Source organism: Orcinus orca, chromosome 1 (assembly GCF_937001465.1).
Source record: "Orcinus orca chromosome 1, mOrcOrc1.1, whole genome shotgun sequence".
Taxonomy (NCBI): Eukaryota; Metazoa; Chordata; class Mammalia; order Artiodactyla; family Delphinidae; genus Orcinus; species Orcinus orca.
The window spans coordinates 190,530,899-190,544,678 of NC_064559.1; the positions used below are offsets into that span (position 1 = coordinate 190,530,899).

At 42.2% G+C, this 13,780-nt stretch overlaps 1 protein-coding gene across 7 annotated transcripts in view; it reads right to left on the reverse strand.

Annotated features, from left to right (window-relative positions):
• Positions 1 to 2,853: 2,853 nt before the first annotated feature.
• Positions 2,854 to 13,780, reverse strand: part of PHACTR4 (phosphatase and actin regulator 4) — a 117,126-nt gene continuing 106,199 nt past the window's right edge. For all 7 annotated transcript variants that reach the window (XM_004266588.3, XM_033422411.2, XM_033422415.2 and 4 more), the window contains 5 exons: positions 11,423 to 11,478; positions 10,143 to 10,204; positions 8,695 to 8,832; positions 7,997 to 8,073; positions 2,854 to 5,148 (listed from right to left, as the gene is read on the reverse strand). In XM_004266588.3, the coding sequence (XP_004266636.1) occupies positions 5,133 to 5,148; positions 7,997 to 8,073; positions 8,695 to 8,832; positions 10,143 to 10,204; positions 11,423 to 11,478 (349 nt within the window). In that variant the 3' untranslated portion in view covers positions 2,854 to 5,132. The remainder of the gene's footprint in view (positions 5,149 to 7,996; positions 8,074 to 8,694; positions 8,833 to 10,142; positions 10,205 to 11,422; positions 11,479 to 13,780) is intronic.

Consider the following 13,780-nt stretch of genomic DNA (forward strand, 5'->3'; position numbering starts at 1 on the left):
CTCTATCTTTGCATTTTATCTTTTTTTGGCTGTGCCACAGGTCATGTGGGATCTTAGTTCCCAGACCAGGGATTGAACCTGTGCCCCTGCAGTGGAAGTGCGGAGTCTTAACTACTGGACCGCCAGGGAAGTCCCTATCTCTGCCTTTTAGAAAGGTAACTCTAGTGGCAAAGTCGGAGGATAAATTGGAGAGACTGGAGGTTATAAAGTCCCGTTAAATTATGTTGGCTTTTTTTTTTTTTTTTTTTTTTGCTACGCGGGCCTCTCACTGTTGTGGCCTCTCCCGTTGCGGAGCACAGGCTCCGGACGCGCAGGCTCAGCCGCCACGGCTCACCGGCCCAGCCCCTCCGCGGCATGTGGGATCTTCCCGGACCGGGGCACAAACCCGTGTCCCCTGCATCGGCAGGCGGACTCTCAACCACTGCCCACTGCCAGGGAAGCCCAAATTATGTTGGCTTTGAACTTGAATGGTAAACAAGGCAAGAGGAGATAAAGGAATGGAGAGACATTTCCGAGGTAGAGAATGTACAGACTTTATTGTCCTACTGGACCTGCGAGGTAAGAGAGAAACTTGCAGATAATATCAAAGTTTCAGATTTGGGATGCTGAACATATTGTGGTCTCTAACTCTGATAACTGAGAAAGTAGGTGGTAGGGGTGGTGAGTAATGTCTGCATAGCAGGTGAATATAAGTTATTTTTTTGTTGTTAACCTGTTTATTGAATTGTGAACTGCTGCAAACGCTGCTGAAGTCTCACTCATTGCGACCCCTCTCTCAGCACCCCCTTGAAAAGGAAGCCTGGAGGTGCGTACCTTGGGAACATGTGGGTGTATATATGTCTACAGGGTAATTGGATATAGGGTTGGACTCCAAGCAAGAAATTCGAGTTGTAAATAAAGATGTAGAAGTTGTCAGAATAAGAGTGGTGACTGAAGTCATGTTGGAAGAGCAGGGAGAGTGATGAGAGGACATGAAAACCCAACATTTAAATGGTGGTCAGGGAAGAAGCCAGGGGACAGAGGAAGCATGATCAGAGGAGAACCAGGAGAGTGAGTGGTGTCTGACAAGTCAAAGAAGAAGTTTTGAGGGTTAGAACATGGCCCAGAGCATCACATGCTGCAGAGTAGTCGGATACGTTTTGAGCTGAAAATAGGCCTTGGATGTGGCAGTTAACTAAGAAGACACTGGTAACCTCAGGGAAAGCCATTTTATTTTGGTTTTAGTTTATATTTTAATGAGTTTAGTGAACATGGCTTTAGAAATGGAAAACAGCATGTATAGACCAGAGGTCCTACACAAATGTCAATGTCAATGTCAATCAATGCAATGTTTACATCTGCATTGCTTCTTTTTCCTCTGTCACTCATTTAGTTCAAGTGCTTGGACTGTACAGGAATTTAAGTTGTTTAATGTTAGAATAGATTATGTGAAGGGAGTATGGGAAAAGTAGGTGATAGAGCAACAGGGGAAGGTTGTTTTTCTTGGTGGGGCAGGAAGGAGATAAACGCTGATCAAATAAATGAATTAATGGTGTGTGTGTGTCTCCTCAGTACCAGATGCAGAGAAGTTGAGGGTGTTTGTTCCTTTCATATGACCTCTATGCTTTATGAAGGAGGCAAAAATTCTTGGGGGAAGAAATTAATGGTACCCACAGAGGAGAAAGATGGAGCAAGCGGTCCAGGCTGCTGGTGTTTCCGTCTCTTCCCTTCACGCCTCTTACAGATGGAATTGAAACAGTGGTTTAGGCTGTGTTTTGGTTTCAGCACCTGGCTTTTGTTGTACATTCTCAACTTTTATAAGTAGACTTCCTATCCCACCCCCTCCCATTCAATATCCACTGGACTTGCCCTTTCTGATGGTGGTTTTCCAAACCCCTTCTCTGCAATTGTAGTCCTCTCTCTCCTGGGGTACAGTAATCAAAATCCTTACGGACGCTAAATTCATTGTTTCAGCAAACACTGGGCAATGTGTACCCTTCTAGAGACAATGCGTGACCTCAAAAGGGTAATGGCAGTTTGAGGCCTCTTCGGAGGGCTAGTAGAAGGAAAATATGGGAGCAGGTGGAGGCCAATGGCATGAGCAGTTCTGACTCATGGTTTCTCTTAACCCTTGGTAAAGGGTGGTACAATTATCAAGGCCAGTCTCTGAAGTCACAAGTACAAAGTGAGTCATTGGTGGGGCCACCTCGAATGAAACTGGGCTGCTTGCCAGAGAGGAGTACATAAGCTACGATCTGTCCTATTGTGATGTCAGCCTGAGGTCTAATTATATGTGGTCCAGACACAGTAAGTCCTTGCAGGGACAACTGATTAGGATGCAATTGCTTTTCCTTGAATATATGTAAAGAGTGATTACATAATTATCTTTGACTTTGGGGAGGTAACTTCATCTCTCAAGTTCTTCACTGGTAAAATGAGTGTACTTTCACTTACCTCCCAGTCTAGGTGGGATTAGTAAAACCTAGAGCTGCACCTGCTACACAGTGTGGGGTTCATAGTTGGCTTTCCCTTCTGCAGCTTATTCTTTTTCCACAATTCTGTACAGACAGACACAAACATCACTGACCTTCATCTCTGGTTACATTTAATGTTCTTACTCTAATTTTTCCCCCTCATCTACTTCTCATTTAGGGTGTCTAGCAATATTTTAGGGATTTTTTTTTTTTTTTTTTTGCCACGCTGTGCAGCTTGCAGATCTTAGTTCCCCCGCCAGGGATTGAACCATGCCCCCTGCACTGGGAGCACGGAGTCTTAACCACTGGACTGCCAGGGAAGTCCCTTAGGGAGCATTTTTAAGCAACCTTAAGTCATTTGGAGTGAGGTAGAACATAAAAAATAAACACTACATACCAGAATAGTATAACTTTTTTTAATTCTAAAATACATTAATAATTAACATTGATAGGAAGACTGATTTACAATGCAATTATTTATTTTACAAGGAGATTCTGTACATCAGGGAAGCATCTTGAAGTACAATACAACAGGCTTTTACTTCTTCTTTACATTATGGTTGTGAATTGTTACTTACACGGAAAGAGAACACAAAATCCTCTTTATATATATATTTATATAAACACCTGAAAGACTTGACTCCCAAAGTATCTTGCTTCAAAAGAACATGAATGAGATGAAAGATGAACTAGATTCCTTGGTGGCACATAGAAAGCAGACAAGTAGCTCGGGAAATCAAATCCTGTTTCAAGCTTGGCACATTAAGGGAAAGGAAGGCCATGAAAGGGGTTTGAAAAATGTCATCTGAAGCCACAGAGGATGCTGGCATAAGCCAAATAGTTTCCAAAACAACAAGACAGAAAGGTTAGAAGAAGTTAACACTTAATGTGTGGCCACCTTATATACAGACCTCTAACAACTTTGTAGAATTGTCACTTATCTTCCCTTGGTCATACCAAATGTTAATGAATTTGAAGGAGATGTGGGCCCAGTGTATCTCCACAGCCATAAAGCACTTGACGTTTACTGAGAAATCCAAATACCTCCCTATTCCCCGTATGGAGGGAAGATACTACCTTTTAAGGTCACTTTAGCTTTGTTTTAACCTGATATTCTGATTGTTCAGCAAATCTTACATGGACATGAAAGGAGGAAAAGAGAAAAATCCACTTAAAGATCACATACAGAACAACATGGACTGCAGAAGAAATCAGAAGAAATCTGTAAGATAGCCACAATTTTCTGAACATTAAAGGGAAAAAGCCACATTCATCAGTTAAGTAGAAACTATTTTTTTCCCTTCCACTTAGAATGTACAGGAATTAGAGGGAAACAGTAAGGCTGTATGGTTTTCAGTAAAAATTCAAAGAAAGCAACTGAATCTTCTGTTTTAGGAAATCATATTAACATATATTACACATACAAAAAGGAGTGGGGCCTGAGTCAATGCCCAGGCACCAGCTGCACTGGCTACAGCTTGGAAGAGGAGTGAGTGAGGTGGAAGCTCCCAGAGAGGGTCAGCAGGAAGATCAGTGTTGGGAGTTAAGACAAAACACACAGCAGGAGAAGGCAAACAGTACTGAGGAAAAGAGGAGCAGTGGGTCATGATCTTGCCCCTCCTAACTGCTTCTCCAAAGACCTTTTTCTATCTAGCACTCCACATCCCCAGGACCTTGCTGTGTTCTGGCTGGAAGTGTGGAGCTGACAGCACACAAGTGCTCCCAGAGTTGCTGCAACTCTGTTTTATGGGGGAAAACACATCTCTTGGTTAGAATGAGTTAGGGTATCATTTGGTACAACAAAAGTACAATAGCCTATAAAATTTAAGCCATGAGTCAGTTTTCTGCCAAGTTAGCCTCAATGTAAAGGCCTTTTTTGGTTTTGCTTTTATATACAGAAAACATATATGCTTTCTCATTTTCCCAACTTGGAATCTGGTTGCAGCTCAGACTGTTTAACAGACAGGAAAAACATAAGTTCCCATCATTTCTTCAAGATTTCTTTCTTTTTTTTACAGATAAAAGTCAGAATGACTTGTGCCAAAAGGAAGAACATGTCAGATCCTGAGCTTCTCTTGGGCTGGACTGCCTGAAGAGGACTGTCCTGCTGTGTCAGAAGAGGTATAGTGCAGTGCTTTCAGCTGACATGCCAGTGTGGTATGAAGGCTTCCCCTGGAGGTGGGGGCCACTTTTTCCAGAAGGTTGGGGGCCTCCAGAAGGTTTCCCCCACCACCAACTAGATGTGATGGCTAGAATTTAGCGCCTACACAGGTGGGTCTCACAACAGGACAGGGCAGGTAAGCCTAATCGTGCAAACTGTGCCTCAGCACAGGCAGTCATCGTGGGTGAGGGTGAGGTGCAGCCAATAAACCCTGGAACCTGCAAGTGACTCAGAACATTGGTGGCTGGTGAGGGAAGAGCCCTCAGGTACGCTGCAATATTAAAAGGTTCAAAAGCACTGACAAAGTGTTCAGCTTTGCCCAAGGCAGCGTATGAGAATCCATTCCAGTGAAATGCTACATTCACAGAAGTGCTGTTCACCCCAGAACTATATCCCAGAGGACTCAATTCTGGCTGCGCTGAGAAGTGCTGAAGTTCCCTCCATGTCGCTCTGGAGACTGAAGCAGCAAGGCAGCCCTGTTTTAGGGGGTTGCTTAGATCCTCTCTCAAACTTCAGCATCATGGACGGTGGTAGCTAAAACGGATGATCAAAAAGAGCCGAGTTACCAAATATCGTAGATTTCTTTGCTATTACAATTGACCCTTGAACAACAAGGGTTAGAACTGTGCGAGCCCAATTGTACGTGGAGTTTTTTCAATAGTAAATACCACAGAACTACATGACTGAATAGCCTGTGTAGGAAGTGGAACCATGGATACCAAGGTGCCACATATATATGGAGGGGAGCTATAAATTATATGTGGATTTTCAACTGTTCAGAGGGTTGTGGGAGCCCCAACTCCTGCCTTGTTCACAGGTCAACTGTATTATCTTAAAAGTAATGAAATGAATGTTCCAACTGAAAAAGTCACCTGTCCTCCACTCTAATCCTACCTAACGTTTCTGTAGCAGCCGATACTCCTGATCCTCTTCCTTCCTTCTGGAAACTCTCTTCTTTTGACTTCTGTAACACTATCTTTTCCCTAGTTTTCCCTCTTTTTCAATTGCTTTTCCTCAATGTTTTCCTGGTTCATTTTCCTCTGTCCACCCTTTAAATACAAAACACTTTTCTCCTTAAGAACTACTATCTTTTTTCGTAAATTTGAATCTTTATACCTTGCGTTTCTCCCTGGACTCTAGGCTGAATATCCAACTGTCTTCTAGGCAGCTCTCCCTCCATGTGTCACAGGCTCATCAGACTCAACATATATAATTGACTTTCTAGTTTGTTCACCGTCTGCCTTCCTCTTTTAGAATAAAAGCTCCCTGAGGACAGGGACTTTATCTTGTTCTCTGCTATATCCCAAGCACCTAGCACTGTATCTATCAGGGAGTGGGTGCTGAATATTCACCGAATAAATGTCCTAAACTGTTTGCCTGAACTCCTTATTAACTAAACAGTCTTCAAAAATCACATTGGAAATCTAAGGAGTCATTCTGATTACTTCCTTTAGTTCATCCTTGGAATCAACAGATTGCCAAATCTTGTTGATTCTATGCTTGAAATGTCTTTCAAACCTATCTTCCCTGGTCTGAGCTAGCAGCGTGCTCACTCTATTTTAGTTGCTTCCTAATTGGTCTCCCTGCTGCTGGTCTCGTCATTCTTCCAAATCACCTTCCACAGTTCCACCAGGGCTTTTCCCCAAATACACAGAACTCCAATGGTTCCAATATCCTAGCATGAGTCAAAGCTCTTCAGAACACGACTGTAACCCATCTTGCTAGTCTCACCTTCACCATGCTGCCCCCATCCATCCTCTGCTCCAGCTACATGTTCTATTACTCAGAACACGCATTTTCCTGCCTCCCAAAGTCTTGCTAAAGCTGGCAGTTCTGCTTACAATGTTCCTTCCTTCCTTCCTGTCCAAATAAATTATTTTACATAATTTAAGATGCAGCCTAAATGTCACCTTCTCTCTGACTTTCTTGTATTGTTGCTCAATATGGTACTTTACTACTAATACTACTACTAATAAAAAGAGCTAACACTGGACTTCCCTGGTGGCACAGTGGTTAAGAATCTGCCTGCCAATGCAGGCGACACGGGTTTGAGCCCTGGTCCTGGAAGATCTCACATGCCGCAGAGCAACTAAGCTCATGCGCCACAATTACTGAGCCTGTGCTCTAGGGCCTGAAAACCACAACTACTGAGCCCGCATGCCACAACTACTGAGCCCATGTGCTACAACTACTGAAGCCTGTGCGCCTAGAGCCCGTGTTCTGTAACAAGGGAAGCCACTGCAATAAGAAGCCCATGCACCACGACGAAGAGTAGCCCCCGCTCACTGCAACTAGAGAAAGCCCGCGTTTAGCAACGAAGACCCAATGCAGCCATAAATAAACAAACAAACAAATAAATAAATTTATTAAAAAAAATAGCTAACGCTGACATAGCCAGGAAATGGTGGAGTTGGGATACGAAACCTGACAGATTCAGGCCTCAGAATGACTAAGGCATTTATCATATTGATTGTACACAGTGGTACATAGGTCTCTTCCTGGATTAGACTATAATCTCCTTGCTGGCAAGTATGGTTTGTTATTTGAGTTCATATTACAGCACCCTGAATGGTGTTACTATTGTTCAAAGAATCTGCCTTCTCTAATCCTGTCAGAGTTCAGTACAAAAAAATTCTGTAGTTAAAATAACCATTTGTCTGTACTGTGATCAAAAAAATGTTTAACAATATTTTATTTCCAATTTTGCTTCTTCCTTTTTTTTTTTTTACAGCAGACTGTAATTGTCATTATAACTTCTTTCATTTAGCCTCCTTTTATAAATGTTCTGGGAGTCATCTAGATACTTTCACTGATTCCATTTGTGGCTCGCTGAGTCTTTAGGTATGGGCTGGGTCCTTAATCACAACAGTAATTCCAAATCAAAATGCTTCTTGGCTTGTTTCATGATGTTTATACACTAAATTGGTAAGATCAAGTGTGCTAGAAAGGACTGAAACCAGAGAGGGCAGGCTGTTGTCTAGCTCAGCAACAGTTCCTCATCCATAACCTGGGACAGTGAAGTGCAGAGAAGAGAGCACCCAGTGGCTTTTAGTCATTCATTCCTTTCCCCACATCCTGGTTGTGCAAGTCAAGCACGTTACTTAACCTTGAGTCTACTTCCTCATCAAGAAAATGGGGATATGAACACACCTGGTATGTTTGCTGCAAGGATTAAATAAGATAATATACATAAAATGCCATATTCAATAAGGCATGAACTATGCCTCTTAGTTCTCATCTGTTTCTCTTAACGTAGTCTTCTTGCAATTAACACTGAGTGTTGTTCTTTTAACTATGTCATTAGAGTTCTTCCTAGCTGAACAACTCTGCTACATTTGCTTTCTGGTGGAGCTCTACTTAGCTCACAGTATTTGGGTCTTACCGTGTAAAATGTTTGCTCTCCTCATGAACTTCCATCTCTGAGCTTTTAAATTCATTTAATTCTTTTCTTATGGCGGCCTGCAGAGTAGAAACAAAAACGCTTCAGCATCTTCTGTCTGCTAGAGTACAGCAGTGTATCTGCCATCTAGTCTCTACTGTGCTTAACTCTGTGAGTGACTGCGACCCCCGGAAGGCAACCCAGAGGGAGGGAGGAAGCCAGGTCAACACATTGAGTGAAGCTCTGAGCCTGATGCATATCGCCTTTCCTGACACCCTTCATCTCATAATAAACCTGAAATCTCCAGTTAAATCGAAACACTTGAAGACCTCCAAAGAGATATTGTACTTTTTATAGTTTCCACAGCATGTAAAAGTGCTTTTCCTGTTATAAAAGTGAAATACGGGTAATTACTAAAATATTCCATCCAAACTCCCTCCAACCAAACATAACCACTGTTTAAAAATGTGTTGTATTTCCAGATTTTTGTACTCTGTGATGTAGCAGGGATTTTCTTCTGTTTCAGTTTTGGTGGTGGTGGTGAAGTCGTTAGTATAAAGTTTTGGTTGGTACATCTTGGTATTTTGTACCTTAGATATTTAACATTATACGAGAAGTAGAAATTTTGTTATGGTTCCCCCTTCTAGTTAATGTCTTGTACCCTTCAAATAAAGAAAGAGAGACAGACAGACGACAGACACCTTGTCAGCAGGGGTCAGTTTGGTCCAAGGTTTGTCAGCTCGCCGGTCATAATCATGAGCATCTGTTACCTCCACGTATTCATTAAACCTCAGAATCTTCCTGGCAAGTAGTTCAGCCACGGTTGGCCTTTGACTGAGCTGAAAGAAATGGAGGCTCTCAGTTCACTATGCCAGGAGTTAGGCATCAATCATGCATTCAAACTGCCTCTAACTCAGAGCTTCAACCTCTCAGTGCACATCGGAATCAGCTGGGGACCTTTAAATGTGACTGATCCCTGGGTTCATCTTCAGAGATTCTGGGTATCAGGAGATTGTTTGTTTGTTTCTTTAAGCTCCACAGTGCACAGCCAAGACAGAGAACCATTGCTATAAACCAGTATAACCAGTGCTTCTCAAACTTCAACATGCATACAAACCATTTGGGGATGTGGTTAAAGTGTAGATTCTGACTAAGCAGATCTGGGGTGGGGCCTGAGATTCTGCATCTCTTACAAACTCCAGGTGATGCCAATGCTTCTGCTCCGTGGACCACATTTTGGGTAGCAAAAGGGTCAGGGCTACAAATTCATATCTAATACATTAGAAAGTGAATACATTTAATATGAAAGCAATATCTATTAATGGGTAATATTAAGGGTGAATTTCCTTTCACCATGAATAATGCCCAAGATATCAGATTCTGTAACAAATCATGATTAAAGGTTGAACAATCAGGTAACTTGCTTAATCTGAAGGCATTAAGTCCAGTGATGGCCTCTAGCCACCCCCAATCTATCAAGGATAATTCCTCCGGTCCTGGGGAAGGGGAGAAGTGGGAAAAATCAGGAGGAAAATGCCTAGATTCCTTGCTCTCCTGGGGATTCTTATACATTTTAAGAAATGTCTAGAGAACTCAGACCAACTCCAAGAATCTACAGGAGGTAATCACCAACTATTATGGAGGGAGGGAAAGGAAAAAGGGCTTAATCCCGGAGTTTAAGGGTTAACACAAGTTTGGTACAGAAAAGATTCTACCCTAACTGATTTGGGACCAATGAGAAAATCCTATTTGGTTTTCATACTTTTCAGGTGTTACTAAGGGTCAAGTTCAGTTCCTTCTCTGTTTAGAAAACCACCAGTTTGCCTTGCAAAATTGAATTCTACACACTCCTCCTGTTACCGCTTCCATACATCACAGCTTTTATAGTCTACACCAAAATCCCAGGTCTACCAAATAAAAGGTCAAAACTTGTGCAAACATTTATTGAGCACCTTCTTGTGCCAGGCTTTCTTTAAACAGTAAAAATGGGGAAAAAAAAGTTCTTATAATGCTGTGTTTTCTGTATTTTCATCATGTGTTCTATTTTCACAGCAGTCTATGGCAATTCAAGTCAGATTTATTTCTTTCCAGTCAAATAGGTCATTCAAATACAAGACACACAGTGAGTGGACAGACGGAGACAGTGTACCTTTCTAGTGAGCCGACGTTTAATCTCTCGTTTTTCTGCCTGACGATCAGCTTCATTTTTAGCTACAGTTGACGGCCACAAACAAAGAATATTACTTCAAAATGGCAATCTGCATATCAAACGTTTCAGTAATTACACACAGATATTTCTTTTTTTTTTTTTTTGGCCGCACCCTATGACATGTAGGATCTTAGTTCCCTGACCAGGGATTGAACCCAGGCCCCCTACAGTGGAAGCCTGGAGTCTTAACCACTGGACTGCCAGGGAAGTCCCATACACAGATATTTCTTACAGGCTCCAAGTCAGAATAAAATACTTACTTTGGGACTGGTTAATCAAGACAATTTTCTTGTCAACTGGTGTAGTCAAATACTTAAGAGCATGGGTCAGCCAACTATGGTATCAAATCTGGCCAGCTGCCTGTACTTTTCCTGCCCATGAGCTAAGAATGGCCTTTACATTTTTAAATGGTTACATTTTGAATGGTTTGATAAGTACCTACATAATAGCTTCCTTGTGCTCTTTGGCCTGCAAAGTTGAAAATATTTACTATGTGCCCTGGAAGAAAAACTTCGCAGATCTTTGCTCAAGAGTAACCACTAACAATGGAGAATGGAGCTCACACTAGGTTTCACACGATAAGTCTATAAAGGCTCCCACACTTGTAACCCTATGAAGCCTAATCCTCTTCACTGTGGAGGTATTTAAGGACAAATTTCACCCTATAATCAGGAAAAATAAATCTGTACTGGATTAGAATGCTATTTCAGTTAGTCATTTACATAAACAGAAAGCAAATTAAATACATGGTCCTATTTTCTGACTTTGGAGGTATGAAAGCCTTAAGAGATGAAAAAGGCAGAACAACCGCTGCATTTGAGACTTGCTCTGGGTGCCAGCTCTCAGACACTAGGAATAGGAAGGTCCACTCCAAATATACAACCACTACCTTACCTCTCTTAAGGCAGAGAAAAGTTGGGCAGCACACGCTGTCAAAACCTCTCAAATGCCCAAGGTAGGTGCAGGATACTATGAGAAAATTAAAATACAATTTTCTGGAGTATCCCAGTACACTAAACAATATCATAATGATATCTTGTAAAGGAAGCTCGGGGGGAACTATGTTCCTTCAGGGGTAAAAAGTATGAATACTCCTTCCTTGGCTAGAATACTCTCTCCTTGGCCCTTGTTGAAAAATGCTTCTCTTTTCTGTCATGTATATTAAAGTCAGAAACACACAAAGAAAATCTATACGACTTCATTTCCATAGCTGGACTCACGTTGTAGTATGTTTCGTTGTTCTAGTTCTTCTGGTGTTGGTCTTTGACTCAGTCGTCTAAAAAGGAGATAAATAAGAATATTGTCAATGTTAAGTCTCCCGGTCCTGTTTATAAAGATCTGTTTATTATACACTTTTGAAACACGTTATGAAAAGTGTTTATAAAACACTTTTCACACTGAAAGTGTTAATACAGATATTACAACATAAAAAGGAATTGTACAGGCAAACAGGAGGCCAGGATTCTAGTTCTAGCTTTGATGCCAGCAAGCCCTATCACCACAAAAAAGCTCAGTTAGACCTTGAGTTACTCATGTGTAAAATGAAGATTTGGACTGTTCTGGTGGCAACCAAACAGATTTGCTCCTTCAGCATATGGGTTAACACAGATCCTCAAAGATGTTAATAAAAATTCTCATTTAGGAAACCAGAATGAGGACTGAGACTGTGTGTGTGTGTGTATAATGCTTCCCATATGACTCTGATGTTCCTCTTTTTATTTTTATTTATTTTGTTTTATTTTTTTTGGCTGTGCAGCATGTGGGATCTTACTTCCTCAACCAGGGACTGAACCTGCGCCCCCCACATTGGAAGCGTGGAGTCTTAACCACTGGACCGCCAGGGAAGTCCTCTTTTGATTTTGATTTATTTATTTAATATATTTATTTATTTATTTTTGGCTGTGTTGGGTCTTCGTTGCTGCACGCGGGCTTTTTCTAGTTGTGGCGAGCGGGGTCTAGTCTTCGTTGTGGTGCACAGGCTTCTCATTGCAGTGGCTTCTCTTGTTGCAGAGCGTGGGCTCTAGGGTGCGCAGGCTTCAGTAGTTGTGGCACGTGGGCTCAGCAGTTGTGGCACACGGGCTTAGTTGCTCTGTGGCATGTGGGATCTTCCCAGACCAGGGCTCGAACCCATGTCTCTTGCGTTGGGAGGTGGATTCTTCTTTTTTTTTTTTTTGGCAGTACGTGGGCCTCTCACTGTTGTGGCCTCTCCTGCTGCGGAGCACAGGCTCCGGACGCGCAGGCCCAGCGGCCATGGCCCACGGGCCCAGCCGCTCCATGGCATGTGGGATCTTCCCAGACCAGGCCATGAACCTGTGTCCCCTGCATCGGCAGGTGGACTCTCAACCACTGCGCCACCAGGGAAGCCTCTCTTTTGATTTTTAAACCAGTGTTTTAGGAACTACTGGAATTTAAAGTTGTCTCTCTTGGAGTTATATTCTGTTAAAACCTATGATTTTAATTTCAGTCCTCTCTGAAATATCTGATGAAGTTTCTCATCTCATTCCCAGTTCTGAGATGTTATTCACCAACGACAACTTGTCATTTCTAGAATCAGAAAGTTCTTCATTTCTTACTTTTAATGTATAGCTCTGACAGTATTTGAACTATGTGCTAGTAACTCTTTAGTTGCATGGAAACTCCCCATTTTATATACAATTTACTTTATGTATTTCAAAGCGTTTCTTTTTTCAATGTTCATTAAAAAAAACACCACCACAGCTTTACGAAGGTATAAGTGACATACAATAAATTGCATGATTTGATATTTTGACATAGGTATGTCCCTATAAAATCATCACCAGGACTTCCCTGGTGGTGCAGAGGTTAGGAATCTGCCTGTCAATGTAGGGGACACGGGTTTGAGTCCTGGTCTGGGAAGATCCCACATACCGTGGAGCAACTAAGCCCGTGCGCCACAACTACTGAGCCTGAGCTCTAGAGCCTGTGAGCCACAACTATGGAGCCTGTGTGCCACAACTACAGAAGCCCGCGTGCCTAGAGCCCGTGCTCTGCAACAAAGAGAAGCCACAGCAACGAGAAGCCTGCATACCACAATGAAGAGTAGCCCCCGCTCGCCACAACTAGAGAAAGCCTACACGCAGCAATGGTGACCCAACACAGCAGCCAAAAATAAATAAATGAATAAATATATTTAAAAAAAAAGAGTGCATTAAACGATTTAGCTCCTCAGGGTAAAAATCTTAAAAAAAAAAAAATCATCACTACAGTCATGGTAAGGAACATGTCTATCACCCTTGGACTGATTTCCTAGCGCTGCTGTAACAAATTACTACAAAGTGAATGGCTTATAACATTCACTTTGTGAGACATTTATTCTCTCACAGCTCTGGAGTCCAGAAGTCCACAATCAAGGTGTTAAAAAGGTTGGTTCCTTCTGAAGGTTCAGAGGGAGAATTTGTCCCATGCCTCTCTCCGAGATTCTGGTGGTTGCCAGCAGTCCTTGGCGTTCTTTAGCTTGTAGATGCATCATTCCAGTATCTGCCTTAGTCACACAGCGTTCTCTGTGTGTGTCTGTGTCTATCCATCCCAATTTCCCTCCTCTTATGAGGACACCAGTC